Source organism: Somniosus microcephalus, chromosome 12, assembly GCF_052327205.1.
Source record: "Somniosus microcephalus isolate GS21.2 chromosome 12, FLI_Smic_1.0, whole genome shotgun sequence".
Taxonomy (NCBI): Eukaryota; Metazoa; Chordata; class Chondrichthyes; order Squaliformes; family Somniosidae; genus Somniosus; species Somniosus microcephalus.
In genome coordinates, this window is record NC_140998.1 from 13,978,839 (window position 1) to 13,996,792 (window position 17,954).

A 17,954-nucleotide genomic window follows, 5' to 3' on the forward strand; every position below is an offset into this window, starting at 1 on the left:
ACCGCGACCGGGGAAAAAGGCTGGGCAGCTACCGAGGCCGCGAGGCGCGGGATAAAATTTTAAAAAAACGCGGAGAACTCCGCTGCAGCCGGGGGAAAGGACCGGACTGCAAGCGGGGCTGGGAGGCACGATTTGAGAACCGCTGGGGAGGGCGAACGCAGCAATACGGCAATCGCCATTACAGCCAGCGGGGAAGAAAGGCAAACGCGGGAAGCCGCCATTTTCGTAGGCGGGGGAAGAAGACAAGCGCGGGAAACCGCCATTTTGAAAAAATAAAATAAAAATTTCTTTTTGTTTCTCAAGAAGATTGCGAGGATGCCTAAGCGTGGTAACATCAACGATTTCGATCCCGATGTTGAAGATTGGGCCACGTATGTAGAACGCATAGAGATTTATTGTAAGGCAAATAAAATATCAGATGAAGATAAAGCACTAACCTTACTAAACTCAATGGGTGCGAAGACATACGGGCTATTGAAGCATCTTCTATCACCAGCCGTTGGTATCCATTTTTAACCCTAAGAAGGGTGTTTCGGTGATGACAGCACAGAGGCTCCAGAGATGGTCCCTTTTCCTAGGGGCACATCAATATCAGATAGAATTCAAAGGTACAAAGCAGCATGGTAATGCTGATGGGCTGTCGCGCCTGCCACTACCTACTGAGGAGGAGGCACCGACGGTTGACCCGGTGGAGTTATTTCACTCGACCATCATCGAATGTTTACCGGTCACCAATGCAAATATTGAAAGGGAGACTAGGAATGACCCGACACTGTCCCGGGTCTACGAATTGACAGCAAAGGGATGGCCAGCCCATGGTGATCCACTGTTACCGGCATTCTCAGCAAGACGAGAACAGCTGTCCATCTGTCAGGGAACATTGATGTATGGAACAAGGGTGATTATCCCTCCTAAGTTAAGAGAGAGAGTTCTAAAAGAACTACATGAAGGTCATCTGGGGGGAGTCAAGATGAAAAGCCTTGCTAGGGCTTATGTGTGGTGGCCGGGTATCGACCAACAGATAGAGGATCTGACGAAAAGCTGCTCAGGGTGCCAAAAAGTCCAAAATGCACCTCCAATTGCACCGCTGCATCCATGGGAATGGCCTTCAACCCCATGGCAACATGTACATATTGACTTTGCTGGTCCATTCATGGATTCCATGTTTTTAATTGCGGTGGACGCACATTCTAAATGGCCAGAAGTGATTAAAATGACTACCACTACCTCGGAGAAGACGATCGCGGTGCTAAGAACGATATTTGCACGAAATGGATTGCCAGAGCAAATATGTTCAGACAACGGACCACAGTTCGTGTCAGAGGAATTCCAGAAATTCCTGAAGAAGAATGGGGTGAAACATTATACCTCTGCCCCATATCATCCAGCTACGAATGGGCTGGCCGAGAGGTTTGTACAGACGTTCAAAAAGGCAATAAAGGCCATGAGCGAAGATCAGATTCCACTGCAACACAAGGTGGACAATTTCCTACTGGCATATCGAAACGCCACCCATGCAACAACAAACCAAAGTCCTGCCATGATGTTCTATAACAGGAGGTTGCGGTCCAGGTTGGACTTGTTAAAACCAAATGTGCGGAGGGAAGTCGAAAACAAACAGTTCCAGCACATCAATAACAAGCCCACTCGGAGTTTTGAAATAGGACAACCGGTGTTAGCCAGGGACTATAAAAACGAGAAATGGCAATCTGGAACAATTCGGGCCAGACAAGGACCCCTGATGTACACGGTAGATGTTGGTGAAAATGTAATGCGACGTCATGCTGACCAACTGGTGGGATCGAGAACAAGGGTCGAGCCCATGGTTACGACAGAGACAACCGTGGAGGAAGTTAGTGAACCTGAAGCATCTACCTCAGAAGTGAATATACCTGATGATGATGTCCTATCCATAGGGGATCAACTAGATGAGTCACCCCAGCAACGAGAACCAGAGACCCCTGAAAGGCGTTATCCGTCTCGGATCAGGAGGCCTCCTCAGAGACTGAATCTGTGAACTGTTTTTACATGAAGTTGTGTATATATGTTATTATGTTATGTTTAATGGGGAATATATACTGTTAAGCTAAAAAGGGAGGATTGTGGTGTATGTAACCGTTCCACCTTTAAGAGAACTATTTTAAGAGATGCACTACTTTATCTTGGCTGCTGTATACTGTAATACCGGTGGTGACCACACCGGTATATAAGTGCTGTGTAATGATTTATTGGGCAGTTCAGCCTGACCTCCGACTAGTAAAGACCTGTTGAATTTACTCTTGTGGTCTGTGTGCAGTGATTCTTATTAACAATAACTAGAACACACAGACTTAACACAGACCAGGGATGGAACCCTGAGTCCCAATGACATTGTTGGAGCCTGATCTGTATACTTAAAGAAGCACCCCAGTGGTTTCTGGCAGCTGACTTTCCTGCCTGCTCAGAAGAGCAGGTTAAAATTGGAACCTGCGGGATGCAAGCTGGGTGTCAGTAGGTAAGTCCTGCAGGTGATTTTTAACTGCCCACCCGACCAGTTTCCAACCGGGTAGTCAGGGTTAAAATCCCCCCCCCCCCCCCCCTTGTGTTTTGTATCTGCAGCATTTTAACAAATGTTTTGTTCCTGTGATTGCAGATAAAGGAAGCGACTGGACACCTGAAGATCTTCTCTTCCAAGTCTAGCCTGTCTTCCTTATACAGTGGAAGTGATAATGACCTGACGTTACACTCCAGTCCTCAGGAGACAACCCCTTCGGCTCCATACAAGGACCAGAGAAAGGTCATTAAAACTCTCCTGAAGTGGGTGCAGAGAAGAACCACAAAGTAAGTTTCTTCCATAATAGAACATAAGAATTAGGAGCAGGAGTAGGCCATACTAACCCCCGAGCCTGCTCCGCCATTCAATAAAACCATGGCTGATCTTTGACCTCAACTCCACTTTCCCGTACGATCTCCATATCCAACTCTATTCTACTTCCCAGCCTTCTCCCCATACTCTGCCATCCACAACAGAGCTTTCAGTCACGTTACCCTTGCACTCTGGAACACTCCCTAAACCCCTTTTCCCGCTGCTTCTCTTCCCTACCTTCAAAAGCCTCCCCAGAACTTACTGCTGGACGTACCCTTGGCTGTTTTCCTGCTTGGCATCCACCACTTGGCATCTCAAGTCAGCCGTGGCTCAGTGGGGCAGCACTCTTGCATCTTGAGTCAGAAGGTCATGGGTTCAAGTCCCATTCCAATGATTGAGCACATAATCTAACCTAACACTCCAATGCAGTACTGAGGGAGTGCTGCACTGTTGGAGGTGCCGTCTTTTGGTTGAGATGTTAAATCGAGACCCTGTCTGCCCTCTCGGGTGGAAGTAAAAGATCCCATGTCACTCCTTGAAGAAAAGCAGGGGCGTTATCCCCGGTGCCCTGGCCAATATTTATCCCTCTACCAACACAAAAACAGATCATCTGATCATTATCTCTTTGCTGTTTGTGGGAACTTGCTGTGCACAAATTGGCTGCTGCGTTTCTTACATTACAACAGTGACTACACTTCAAAAGTATTTAATATGCTATAAAGCACCTTGGGACGTCCTGAGGTTGTGAAGGCAAGTTTGTTCTTTAAGTGACAAAGGGGGTTTTGTTATGTTAAAGGTGCTATGTAAAAGAAAAGAAAGAACTTGCATTTATATAGCACCTTTCACAACCTCAACACGTCCCAAAGAATTTTACAGCCAATTAAGTACTTTTGAAGTGTAGTCACTGTTGTAATGTAGCAAATATAAATCCACCCCATATTTTTAGTGGGAACAAAGAATTCACGATGGAGGGTTGAACACGCTTCCTTATACTGTGGCCCTCTAACCCTGTGCATTGGAATATATTATCTGCCCATTGACCAGTAATGAATGGATAGAGTTCTAGCCCTTGGAAGATCTGGTAGCTTCACGTGGGCCCTGAAGACCGGAGACTGAGCAATGTGCAGACCTCTCTCGGGCAGTTCGAGATATTCATTGTGGTAGAGGGAATGCTGCCATTGTTGAAGCTGTCATCTGCCTGGTGAGGCATCATCACTTGCAGTTCAAGGGTGTCACTGGCAGAAGCTTTTGAACAAATGCGCAACTTTTGTCCTGAGGAGAGGTTTGAGGGACATTAGAAAAGAAAAGTTTGTGATTAGTGTATATATTAATAGAGGTTGTTTATCATGAACCAGGTAATGATGCAGAATGCTACGACCCTACCACCCATTGTCATGGAATGGTGCAATGTGGGTTCAGACCCTCAATTCACCTGCACTGCTGCGTTCCTCCATGGGAGGGAATCAAATTGAGAATCATCCTGTGACATTTGCACATCTGGTTCAAAGCACCATGGATAGGAGACCTAAGAATCAGATAGCCTGCCCTCTCAGCTGCCGTTGAAGTGTGGTTTGGGGAGATTGGCAAGGAAGGTAGTGTGATGTTTATAACATAGCCAATGCTGAGCACTTTGCCGTATGCAGGTATGGTGTGGCTGTCCAGGACTTCGGTGGCAGTTGGCGGAGTGGCATTGCGTTCCTGGCTCTCATCAAAGCAATCAATCCTAGCTTAGTGGACATGAGAAAAGCTATGGGGAGACCAAGCAGGGTCAATCTTGAAGATGCTTTCAAAATAGCGCATGTCAGCCTCGACATCCCACCGCTACTCGAACCCGAAGGTAGGACAGAATTTCTTTTCACAAATACATATTGTGGGATTGATTTGTTTTTGTGTGAGGGATGTAGCTACTGAGTAATGAAAGACTTGTCTGCAGTGTTGATTCTGAACACCAAGATCAGGTTCACTATAAGCTCCCTCTACACTGTCCCATCAAACTCCCTGGGTATGTACAGCCCAGGTTAGATGTAGAGTAAAGCTCCCTCTACACTGAGTAACGCTTTCCCTGCACTGGTCCAACAAGTACTTGCAGACGAGGCCAAATGCAGTATAAAGCTCCCTCTATATCGCCCCATAGATGCCCCTTTTACCCCAGCCTCGGAAGAGAAGCTCTTCTTGAACCAGTGTGACATTTCCATTTGCTTCCTGCTCCTGTGGTCACTAATGATTTGGTCATGTATCCTATTACCCGCAGCTCGCATCCTGTGCTCATTTTACTTTTAAATTTTAACCACGGTACACCAAAAACTGATTTGCATCCACTCACCTTCATAATGTGAGTCAAAGTGGTGAAATATTGTCAGTGCAGTAAACTAGCAGCCCTGACTGTCTTGAATACAATGAGGACGAAATTCAATTCATGGCCGTCTGCTTTGCACCTGAAAAATGGGCGGCCAGGAGTTTAAAATCAGTGGGGGGGGGGGGAGTGGGGGGCAACTCAGCTGCCCTATTGATGCCCAAGGCCCACCTGATGCCATATTAAAGCAGGATTGTCAATGGGCCTGAAACCGGCAGAGGCTGGTTTGCTACGCAAATCCGAGTCCTTCGCTGGTTGTATGACCCCTGTGCAAAATTCAGGTAGAAATGGGTGGAGCTTGGAGTTGTACCAGGTCTTGAGCCGCCTGATCAGCGATCCTTAAAGGGACTGCTGGAGGCTGCTCAAAAAAAAAAAAAAAAAAAAAAAAAATGACCACAATGTTTCCAAAGTTGTATTTTTACAGAGCTAGGAGTTGGAGTGGCCGTCCTGGGTCCGCAAAAGTACAGAGGGCCGCTACTGGGCTGGGCTCGCCCCCTTCGGCTTCATGTCCCTTCTCCCAAAGGACGTTCCTGCGGGCTGGCCGGAATTCTTCAGGCTGCAACTGCTGAGCTGCCTCAGGACACCAGTCAGGCGCTTGCTGCTTCCATTCACACGAGGCTGGGACAGACTGTCGCCTGCAGCAATTGTTCCACCCGACTTGCCACCCAATTTTTTTGCACAAGTCTAATTTCTCCCTCAATATGACGGCTACACCCCCAACCTGAACAACACCGAACCAATGCACTAGTGACATTTCTCTTTTTTACCTGCAGATGTGGACGTTAAGTGTCCAGAAGAACAGTCCATCACCACCTATGTGTCTCAGTTTCTGGAACATTTCCCCGACATAGATGAGGTATGAGATTTGCCAGTCACCGCCTGTCACGAGTTAGCTCTGTGCTGCCATCTAGCAGCCAATTTAAGTTCTTTCCTCTGCCAATCGCTGTTAATCAGATGACTTCGGCCCAACATTCATCGAGCTGGGATGGTAACAGACAAAATGCAGCAATAAGGGATATGTTACCCTGTCAGTGTGGTTCCCCATGTTGTTTTGCCATTGATGTGGCGGGTATATGGAGTTAGGTCACAGATGTGCGGGTTAGGTTGGTTGGCTATGATAAATTGACCCTTAGTGTTAGGGGGATTAAATACGTGGGGTTACGGGGATAGGGTGGGATATGTGTTGGTGTAGGGGTTACGGGGATCGGGTGGGATATGTGTCGGTGCAGGCTCGATGGGCCGAAATGGCCTCTATCTGCACTGTGGGGTTTCTGTGATTCTGTGAGATCAGCCACGATCTCACTGAATGGCGGACAGGGTCGAGAGGCTGAATGGCCTCCTCCTGTTCATATCTTCCTATGTTCTCAAGTTTGCTTTGGCTCACAGCAACATTGTAATTTCAGTGGTTTTTTTGCAATTCTCTTTTCTTCTGTCCTGAAACTGCTGATTTCTTGCTGAGGTATGGTCCTTCAAGGTGCTGAAAGCAATTACTGGGAGGTCCATGAGAGCAGATGGCAAACAACTATCCCTCCCAAATTAGTTATTTTCCAAAAGCATGGCTGAAATTGGGATCATGCCATGTAATGAATTGTATATATGAACCCATGTCCTGTTACTACATCTAATCGTTTTGTGCCCTTTTATTTATTTTCTGCCAACAGAACGATGTTGCAGAAGATGCCTGTAAATCTCCATTTGAAAACTCTCTCATCGAGTCTGCAGCTATGTCTTCAGATCTTGGTGCATGGGATTCCAATAAGACACACGTTGGAGAGCCACACTGTGTTTTAAATAATGGCTCGTCTGCCCTACAGAACCTTGAGGTCCTTTTTCCACTTTCTTCACAAAATATCCTCGAGGTGCTCAATGACCATCAGCATCAACCATTACATAGAGAAGATGACCATTCTCTCGATATCCAGGTTAGTGGTTCTGTTGAAAGAGAAACAGTTACCACTTCCTTCATCGATGTTTCCAACGTCAATAACTCAAAAACACCATTACATCGAGATAGTCAGTCACCTTTTGAAGATCTGCACAACGGATCCTTGCAACCTGCCTCTGAGGCCATTACTATTGACACGGTAGAGGAGATATATGTCTTGCTACGTCCAATGAGGAGAACGTCTTCAACAGATGAGAAAACATTCGTGTTGGAGAAGGAGTCTTCCTCTCCAGTCCGTTATGGTCATCATTCACCAGTTTCAGCAAATGATGTGTTCAAGGTTGGGACCAGTATTGAAACGCCTCAATCTTTTGCGAAAGATCTGTATGACTCCTCCTTCGAGACCTCCTCAGAAAAGGAAACCACATACTTGTGCAATACATTGCATGAAAATGCCAATAACCCACAAGATCAGCATCTTTCTTTACATCATGTAGACACGCAATCTAGCACCAGCATGCCTGCTCGGAGTCGGGGTGTTTCAGAATCATGTACGCAGACTGATGAAAAGCCATTTCCTCAGCAGAATGAGCTGTTCCCTTCAATAGTAGATAAAGCCCTCTTGGATGAAGAAAAGGTGTCTGTAATTCCACTTAACCTTGTTTACTATCCTCATTATGATGTACCTGTATCTAAGGTACTCGAAGCTTTCTCAGTCACTGGTAATCTTCAAAAGGAATTTGCTCCCGAGTTTCAACATCATAAAGACTTGTCGCCACTTGCTGATGAAGCTTATCAGTCTTGTTCTGAGCTTAGTGGTACATTTTCACTGCAAGAACTTAGTCCAACTTTCTCTGAAAACATTTTGTGCACCCCTGATTCTGATCAGGTATACACCTTGAATAACTCAAGTCAACCCGAAGCTGGTGAGCTCATTCAGCCATTCTCTTCTTTCCAAGGAACTGAGCTATGCCAGTCTATGCCTGTAACAATGGCTAGTGCTCCCAATGAATGCATTGTAGTGTCTCTTGGTGAACTGCCAGAACCGCCTGTCTTGGAAGGTGTTAAAGGACAATTGGAGGATAAGTCTTTGGTGTCAAAGTCTGGAGATCTTCTTCAGATGTCCAAGAGAGAACGTAAAGAGGAGCAAGAGGAAAACAGTGAAGGTCCAGAGGTAACATATCTTCACTATTTATGCGATACCCTGAATTAAGAGGTCCAGTATAATGCTTTGTAAAGCCTTCCCACTCTCGTATGTGTTAAGTATGTGTATTGTATTGAACAATTAACACAAAGACTTAAACGTATAACTCAAACAGGCCTTTACTGGTTGGAGGTAGGGACTGCACATAGGTCTTTACTTCATGCCCACAGGCGGGAACTGAGGGGAGATCAGTACCCACAGTACTATTTATACCCCTATGGCCAGGAGTGGTACTGCGTATCACTACGCCCTACAAGTAGTGCAGTCCTGTCCATAGGTTTAAAGTAGCACACATATTACATACACAACATTCCTCCCTTCTTAGCTTTACAGTCATCTCCCCATTTAACATAACGTAATAACATATATACATATATAACTTCAGGTTTACATAACAGAATAACAGATACATAGATAACTTCATGTCAAAACAGATCACAGATTCAGTCTCTGCGGAAAACAGTTCACAGATTCAATCTCTGCGGAAAATAGGTCACAGATTCAGTCTCTGTGGTGTAGTCGGTTCACGTTACTGGAGTGACTCATTCAATAGTCCTTCCATGGATTTAACAGCTTGAACTTCCGAACTGATTTGGCTCCGTTCGGAGGGACCACGTGTGTGATCTGGTAGGGGTGATAATGGTTCAGATGGTTATCATCTTCTGCTTCGTCTTTTCCTTTTCTGCTTCTTAGAGACTCTCTGGGCTCCCCTGTCAGCTGCCAGCTGTAGCGCCATCATCTCCCTATGTTCCTTAGACTTTAAGTGATTCATCCTGATTTCTGCACTTTGGGAGTTTTCATCACAAGCTGGGCAGACCAGGTCACTATAATATTCAGTGTCACTCAATAGGTCATGGTAATATTCGGTGTCATCCTGATCTAGGCCAGCGAGAGGGTCTTCTATTTCCTCCATACCCAGCTGGGCGTTAGCCAGCTTTTGTTCCAAGTCCAGACATCTTACCTGAAGAGACTTCTTCATGCGTACCTCTTCATCCAGCTTTTTCTGGGCTTTCAGCAAGTCGTTTACTAATGACCTCATTTGAGATTTTACTACTTCAACTTCTTTTGGAGATTGATTGATCGGACTATTCAATCCCTCTACCGGAGCAGCTGTTTCAGCGGTCTGTTGTTCTACGTTGACGTGAGTCAGCGTTCTTTTGGCATCCAAGGGCTGCTCTGTTGCAGTCATCTCAGTCTGTGTTGCCACCTCAGCTCTTCCAATAACCTTTGATAGCTCCGAACCCCTTTCCTTTGAATATTGAAGTTCGTGTTCAAGTTTTTCCCATTTCAGAGTCCTGTCCTTCAGCATATGCAGGAGTTGGCTGACCGTTAACTCCTCTGACATCAGACGTTTTGTGTGCTCCTGCTCCATTTTCTCCATCAGCTGCTTCTGTTGTCTTTCCAGATGTTCCCACTCTATATCAAAGAACTCTTTCGTCGCATTCATCTCTTGCTCAAAACGGCGAATCATTTGTTCTAATTGCTGTTGCAGTTTGAAATGGAGTTGAGTTCGAGCCCGGTGTCCCTCAGAAATGTGCATGTCAGTGGACTGGACAGACTCAGAATTCTCTATCTCAGTGGAATTCTGTGCTGAAACTTTGTCTTTTGCACACGGGTTGGTCTTACCATCATCAGTTCCAGAGTCTGGGTTGATTATGTTCACCGAGTTCTCACTCGTTATTGTTTGTAGGAAATGCCAGTCGATATTCATTTTCCTAATCCACTCCCGTCCTAGTAGTGGAGGACCTCCTTCAGATATCACATATAAGTCCATTATTTGACTGTCTTCGCCCTTGTGGGCCACTGCAACCTCTATTTTCCCGATGGGGTACACTCTTTGCCCCGTGTATGTTTTCAATATAATCCCCGTATCCTGTAGGGGAATATGTTGGAATAACTTTCCGTAATCTTTCTTATTTATGACCGTCAATGCCGATCCAGTGTCCAATTCCAGTTTTACTTGGACTCCTTCTATCTGAAGAGTGACCCAAATTGTCTGGAGGTCTGCACCCTTACCAGCGTTGAGTACTCTTAAGCTAGCCAGTTCAATACTGCTTAAGCCAGCCAGTTCATTACTGCTAGCGTCTGAATCGGACTCCTGTTCGGCCACCTTGTGTACCTTTGCGTATTTCCCTTGCGGTGACTTCTTGTTGCTGGTCTTCTTCCCTGACCTGCATACTCTAGCTATATGTCCAAGCCTACCACAAGTTCTACATTCTTGGTTTTTAAACCAACACTGGTTCTGATCATGCGTTGTCTTTCCACAACGATAACATTTGCCAGAACTCACACCCAATTTGTGTGCACTGAGCTCCGGTGACCGTAGCTGCATTACTGCCGTGCCTCTCGCTGCGGCTTCGTGTGCTGCTGCCATAGTGACCGCCTTCTCAAGCGTCAGCTCATTCTCCTCGAGCAGTCGCTTTTGTGTATCCTGTTTAAATAAACCACACACAAATTTGTCTCGTAGTGCATCTGTCAGGCCCGTTCGAAACTGGCAATATTTCGCTAATTTACGCAATTCCAGCAAATAATCAGCATTGCTTTCATGCTGTAGCTGCCTTCTGTCGTAAAATTTAAATCGTTCCGCTAGCATCAGCGGCGTGGGGTTTAGATGATCTTTCAGGACAGTAACAATCTCATCGAACGTCTTATCCGCCGGTTCATCTGGTGATAACAGGTGTTTCAATTGCCCGTACGTCTTCGCACCCATTAAATTTAATAATGTTAGAGCTTTATCTTGGTCACGAATTTTATTGGCCTTACAATAATTTTTTACTCTTTCAACATATATGGCCCAATCTTCGAGGTCACTATCAAAGGTGCTAATATTCCCGTGTTTAGGCATTGTAGATTTGCAATTTCTCAGATTTTATTTTCTTTACTTGTTATCAAAGATGGCGGCTTCCCGCTCTTGCCGTCGTCCTCCGCCCACAAAATGGCGGTTTTCCCGCGCTTGGCGGTCTTCACCCGTCCCCCGACGCCGTCTCCCTTCAGCCCTCGAGTGCGGCCCTTATCTTCGCCGCGATCGATAGCCCGCGCTGTGCACCGCGACTCTCGCACCTTGAGCTTCTGCAGCCGCCGCGCCTTTCAGTCCGAGTGCGGCTCTTATCTTTGGTCCCGATCGCTGGCCCGGCTGCGCCCCTCACTTCAAAGCGGCCCGGCCCTTATCTGCCGATCGCTATCGCCCTACCTCTCTCTCTTCCCCAGTCCTGTCTTTACTCCGGTTCACAAGCTGATGGAGGCTTCAGGGTCCTAATGCCTGTCGCTTCCAGTCGCTGGAAGCTGTCAGGATTTCTGCTGCCCTTCAGTTTTGAGTGGGGTGTTGAGGATTGAAACCTCTCTTCAACGTCCTGTCTTTGGACGAAGCCGCCTGGAATAACTGCCGCAGGGTAAGAGCCTGACTCGTCGCCAGTGTTAAGTATGTGTATTGTATTGAACAATTAACACAAAGACTTAAACGTATAACTCAAACAGGCCTTTACTGGTTGGAGGTAGGGACTGCACATAGGTCTTTACTTCATGCCCACAGGCGGGAACTGAGGGGAGATCAGTACCCACAGTACTATTTATACCCCTATGGCCAGGAGTGGTACTGCGTATCACTACGCCCTACAAGTAGTGCAGTCCTGTCCATAGGTTTAAAGTAGCACACATATTACATACACAACAGTATGCAGAAGATTTACTGTGATGTGTCAAAAGTTATGTTTGCATACAATTCAAATTTTTAGCTTTCATATCCTGTTAGTTGCTACTCCTGACTGACCCTGGGACTGACCCTGGAGCTCCAGAGAACGCGAGTGGCAGTTTGAGAAGTTGAATTTCGTTTTTTTTTTTAATCCTTAAATAAAAGTGACCTTGAAACTGTCGTAAAAATCCAACTAGTTCACTAATATCCCTTTTAGGGATAGGAAACCTGCTGCCCTTATCAGGTCTGGCCTATATGTGTCTCCAGTCCCACACCAACATGGTTGGCTCTTAACTCTCCTCTGAGGTGGTCTAGCAAGCCACTCGGTTGTATAAAAAAAAACGGCCTTCCCTGCTCTTTGATACAACCGAGTGGATTGCTCGGCCTCTGCAGAGGGCAGTTAAGAGTCCAGCACGCTGAGCTGTGGCACATTTTCACTGCAAAATGTACCAGCTTCTGTTTGCAACTAGAAGGTGCACAATAGCAGCATACACGGGCAGCAGTCTCATTCCTCTGAAACATCCATCAGTCCAAGCCTCCCTGTATCCCCTGGGTTAAATCTGTAGAATAACGGACAGATATTCACTGTCTATGCTTTCCATGAGTAGCAGTGACCGTTTTTTTTGGACTGGAGGAAGGTATACAGTGGTGTTCCCCAGGGACCACTGCTTTTCTTGAGATATATACTCCCGCGGACGGAGGACTGCAATCTGGAAAAATCTGCGCCCTTACCTGAGGGCTCCCGGGAGGCGCACAATTCCGGTGCTGGGCCTCTCCAAACTGCCGGTGTGCAGGGCCCACGTATCCCAGAGGCGCAGGTAGTTCGCAGCGTCCCTGGGATCACGTGGGCCATGGGGAGCCAATTAAAGAAGGGAATCTTCCTTCATACATTTGACAGGAAGACCTGTCCAATATATGAATAGAGATCGCCCCCAAAACATAGTAAAACTTTAAATTAAAAAAAAAATCACATTTTTAAAATGACTTGAAAGTACAATAAATTAACTTTTTTTCAAAAATTTAAATTTTTGTTTAAAAAAGTTTTTTACGGGGCTAAAAATAAACTTTTTAAAAGTATTTTTAAATGATAAATCAGTGGAAATTTTTTTTTTTTACTTTTTTCAATTCTTATCCTGGTAAAAGCAGGCTTTACGCCTGCTTTTACCAGGCGCAAGAATTGTAAGGGTTTTCTGCGGGCGGAGGGTCTCCAAAAAGCGGAACAATCAGCCCGCAGAGGCCCTTCTCCCGGGCAGGTCGGAAATGCCGGTTTCCAGCGCATGCGCAGTGCATGCCTGAAACCGTCATTTCCAATGTCCCTACAGGTGGGTACGCAGCACGTACCCACCCGTAGGGATCGGAATATCCAGCCCAATAATGACTTGGGTGTACAGGGCACAACTTCAAAATTTGGATAAATAGTGAACAGTGAGGAGGGGAGTGATAGACTTCAAGAGGACATAGACAGGCTGGTGGAATGGGCAGACACGTGGCAGATGAAATTTAATGCAGAAAAGTACAAAGTGATACATTTTGGTAGGAAGAACGAGGAGAGGCAAAATAAACTAAAGGGCACAATCCTAAAGGGGGTGCATGAACAGAGAGACCTGGGGGTATATGTGTACAAATTGTTGAAGGTGGCAGGGCAGGTTGAGAAAGCAGTTTTAAAAAAAGCATACGGGATCGTGGGCTTCATAAATAGAGGCAGAGAGTACAAAAGCAAGGAAGTTATGATGAATCTTTATAAAACACTGGTTCAGCCTCAACTGGAGTATTGTGTCCAATTCTGGGCATCGCACTTTAGGAAGGATGTGAAGGCCTTAGAGAAGGTGCAGAAAAAGTTTACGAGAATGTTTCCAGGGATGAGGGACTTCAGTTATGTGGATAGACTGGAAAAGCTGGGGTTGTTCTCCTTAGATCAGAGAAGGTTGAGAGGAGATTTGATCGAGGTGTTCAAAATCATGGGTCTAGACAGAGTAGATAGAGAGAAACTGTTCCCATTGGCGGAAGGGTCATGAACCAGAGGACACAGATTTAAAGTGATTGGCAAAAGAACCAAAGGCGACATGAGGAAAAACTTTTTTACGTAGCGAGTGGTTAGGATCTGGAATGCACTGCCTGAAAGGGTGGTGGGGGCAGACTCAATCGTGGCTTTCAAAAGGGAATTGGATAAGTACCTGAAGGGAAAAAAATTTGCAGGGCTACGGAGGAAAGTGCGGGGGAGTGGGACTAGCTGAAGTGTTCTTGCAGAGAGACGGCACGGGCTCGACAGGCCAAATGGCCTCCTTCTGTGCTGTAACCATTCTATGATTCTATGATGCACGGAGAATGGCTACTTAGATAAAATATTGGAGAGCTGCCTGGATCTGTGATCCCAGCAAAAGCCAGTCTTGTTTTTCAGATATTTGGAGATTTTGGCAAGGGATGTTCTAGTCTATTTTTAAACTGGGGTCCTGATGAAGAACCAGAATTAATTACTTTAAAAATGCACCAAATTGCTTCTTTTTTAGTTTATGGATTCAGAAATTGAGGGTTACATCAATATCATTGGAATAGGGACTGCTGATAAATTTTGGCTTGAAATGAAAAATGTCTTTCTGAGAAATAGAAACAGAGTTTGGAAGCTGCACAGGAAAGGATGCCGTTGGAGGATTAAAAACAAATTTTGTTTTGGAAATAAGAACAAGTTTAAATAAAAATCAGCAAAACACTTTTGGAAGCTTTGAATTGTATTGGTAGTACTGTTTTAACTAGGCTGATTTCCTGTCCTTTCCAGGCATTAGGAGGCCAGCTGTGGGACTTGCTGCCAAGTGGAATGAGAGCGGGTCCAGCAGAGACTGGAGAAGATGCAGGGAGTTATGGTACAGAGCTGCCAGCTGATACCAAAGACAGGCAGCACTCAGTCCTGCAAAGTACAGCGATTTCAAGGTGGGCGTATGACTCTCTCTTTTCTGCCTGTCTCTCTGTCTCCGTCAGTCTGTCTTTCTTTGTCCCTCTCCTCTTCTCACTCTACATCTGACTTGTTCATAGCCTTTTGCTACCAATGGATAGCCAGCAACTAGAACAACAACTTGCATTTATATAGCACCTTTAACATAGTAAAATGTTCCAGAGTCCTTCACGGGAGCATAATCAGACATAAATTGACACTGAGCCAATGAAGGAGCGATTAGGCCAAGTGACCAAAAGATCATCTAGATCTGTTTTTTTATTTTAAAAAACACAAACTGTAAATTAAATAGTTCCTATGAAATACTTTTAACTAATTTTAACTCGCTTTTTAAACTGGTGACTTGTCTGATATTTGATTCATGTTTTTCCAGCTCAACCACTTTAGGGAAGGCTGAAAATGTGCGAGAGGAAAACAGCTATGACGTTCTCAACAGCCCTAAAGATCAAAACCAGGAGTCGCTTCTGAAAGCGGTGGTGAGTGAAACAAACTGGGAGCTACTGTGGACCTAGGATGGGTACTAGTCAGTACTGACAGGCAGCCTTTCTTATCAGATGGGTCCCTTTCAAGTGAGAGGAGCAGACTTTTTTAAATTGGGATTCTGCTTTTCTAAGTGGAGGGTCTCATCATTCTTTTAAGGGGGAGGATTTCAGAAGTCTTTGGGGCTGGGAGATTTCCTCAAATTATATCTATGGCCCAGAAATTCGGGTCGGGGGCTTCCCGCGCGTGTAAGCCCCCGATCTGCACTTACCTAGCGCGCCGGCCGTTGAGCTCTGGGCCCCCGTGGAATTCCGATCCGGGGCCTGGTCCAGCTGCCGGCGCGCAGTGCTTGCGTATCCCAGGGGCGCAGTTAGTTCGATTCGTCCCCTGGGATCACGTGGGCCATGGGCAGCCAATCGGAGCAGGGATGCTCCATTCATAAGTCTGACAGGAAGTGCTGTCAAGACTTATAAATACTATGGCCCCAAAATAACACTAAACCTTCAAATAAATTTTTTAAAAATCACATTTTTTAAATAAACTATAAATTACATGAAATAACTATTTTAAACAATAATTTAAATTTTTGGAAAAAATAATTTTATATTCTAACGGGGCTAAAAATAAACTTACCTTGCTTTAAAGTATTTAAAAATAATAAACCTGTGGAAAAAATGTTTTAATTTTAATTAATTCACCACTTACCTTGCAAAAAGCAGGCCTTACGCCTGCTTTTTATATTTCTAAATTCTGCAGACTTACCCTCCCGGAAAAACCTGTATTTAAAAAAAAAAACGAAGTTCCATGCGCACGCGCAGCCTCCCCCGCGCACGCGTTCGACCTCTGAACCCCTTCGTTCAGGGGAACGGAAGTGCCGGTTTCCCGCGCATGCGCAGTGCATGCAGGAAACCGGCACTTCCATCAGGCCTACGGGTGAGTACCCCGTGCGTACTCACCCGTGGAGAGCCGAAGTTCTGGGCCAATCTCTAATGGTGAGCAGTCTCGAGGATATAGATATTGCACCTGCAGGTGGTGCTGTAAACGTAAAGTAACGTGACCAACTAAAAAAGAGTTGTATTTCTATAGCGCCTTTCACGGCCACCGGACATCCGAAAGCGCTTTACAGCCAATTAAGTACTATAGAAGTGTAGTCACTGTTGTAATGTAAATGTGGCAGTTTGAGCACAGCAAGCTCCCACAATCAGCAATATAATCTGTTTTTAGTGATTTTGATTGAGGGATAAATATTGGCCAGGACACCGGGGAGAACTCCCCTGCTCTTCTATGAAATAGTGCCATGGGGTCTCTTGCGTCTACCTGAGAGGGCAGACGGGGCCTCGGTTTAACGTCTTGGCTGAAGGACTGCCTCAATACTGCACTGGGAGTGTCAAAGACGAGAGTTCTACCACTGAGCCACGGCTAACCATTGATTTTAATGGGGCTGAACTACACTGGGGAAGACTTCAGCCCTGAATAACCCCCCGTCTGGGCAAGCTTTGCAACCCAACCGCACACCCACCTCCAAGCAAGACCTGCACCCAGCCCCACATGAATAAACTTCTGGTCCCACTTCCACCCTGAGCAAATTTGCGGCCTTAAACCCCCCCCCCCCCCCCACGAGCAAGATTTTGGCCTCCAGCTCCCCCATCTCCTCTTCGCCCCGCCCCCCCCCCCCCGGCAGTTTCTCCTTACAGGCTACCTATATCCTGCTTCATTATCCCCCTTTACAATATCCCTTTCCCCATCTGGCTATATTTCTCTTCCCACAATGGCTGGCTGGTTGTTCTGTGCTTCAATCCCCCTACTCCGACTGATATGAATTCCCTATCCTCGGCACTCCCATCCTCTTTCCCCATTTCCTCCCCCCACTTCCTCTCCTCTCCCCTGCCTCCCCATCTCTCTCTCTCTCTCCCCCATTCCTTTCCCTGCATCCCCACATTGATTCCATGATTCACTACTTAAACTGAAAAATTCAAATTTGTCTTGACTACTTGGGCTAAAAATTCAGTGGTGCCGCGTTTGGGGCGCCAAGTTCGCCTGGGCGCCGGAATTTGCGCTCTGGCCAGAGCTGCTTGCGCCCTCCCGATATTCAGTTGGAGCGCCCCAAGAGGGACTCGGGGCGCTGCTCGAGGCTTCCCGCTTGGGGCGCTCAAACTGTGTATCGCCGCGCTACGTGCTACAGCGCCACATGCTGTGGCACGGCGCGCTGCTGTACTGCAGGCCTTCCTCCCCTTCTTAAGGGGGAGGGGCCTGCACCAGCGCAATCACCGATCACGAGTGCCAGCAAAAGAGCCCGACACCGAGGAGAAGTGCCGGGCTTTTGGGACACAGCCGGCACTGCCCGGGGGGTGGATCAGGAGGCCGGGGAGGGCGGCGCGAGGAGGTGCTGGCAGGCGGCCACCGGAAAAAATGGCCGCCCCGCACCTCCACCTTAATTTGCGCCACTACCGCCACAGGTAGGCCCTGTGAACCTGTCGCAATTTGCGACCGGCGTTAGAGGCGGGCGCGACCAAATATCGCGATCAGGGCGGTAGCGGGGCGCTGCGCACACC

The 17,954-nt window shown here is 46.5% G+C and overlaps 1 protein-coding gene and 1 long non-coding RNA gene across 3 annotated transcripts in view; one reads left to right on the forward strand and one right to left on the reverse strand.

Moving 5' to 3' along the window:
• Window positions 1-17,954, forward strand: part of LOC147109035 (uncharacterized) — a 62,489-nt gene that overhangs the window by 34,842 nt on the left and 9,693 nt on the right. Inside the window, exons 6-11 of the mRNA XM_086002598.1 lie at window positions 2,633-2,820; window positions 4,489-4,682; window positions 5,972-6,054; window positions 6,860-8,257; window positions 14,749-14,900; window positions 15,296-15,398. Coding sequence (XP_085858724.1) covers window positions 2,633-2,820; window positions 4,489-4,682; window positions 5,972-6,054; window positions 6,860-8,257; window positions 14,749-14,900; window positions 15,296-15,398 — 2,118 coding nt within the window. The remainder of the gene's footprint in view (window positions 1-2,632; window positions 2,821-4,488; window positions 4,683-5,971; window positions 6,055-6,859; window positions 8,258-14,748; window positions 14,901-15,295; window positions 15,399-17,954) is intronic.
• The window catches only part of LOC147109036 (uncharacterized), a 77,269-nt gene that overhangs the window by 29,052 nt on the left and 30,263 nt on the right, over window positions 1-17,954 (reverse strand). The window lies entirely within an intron of this gene.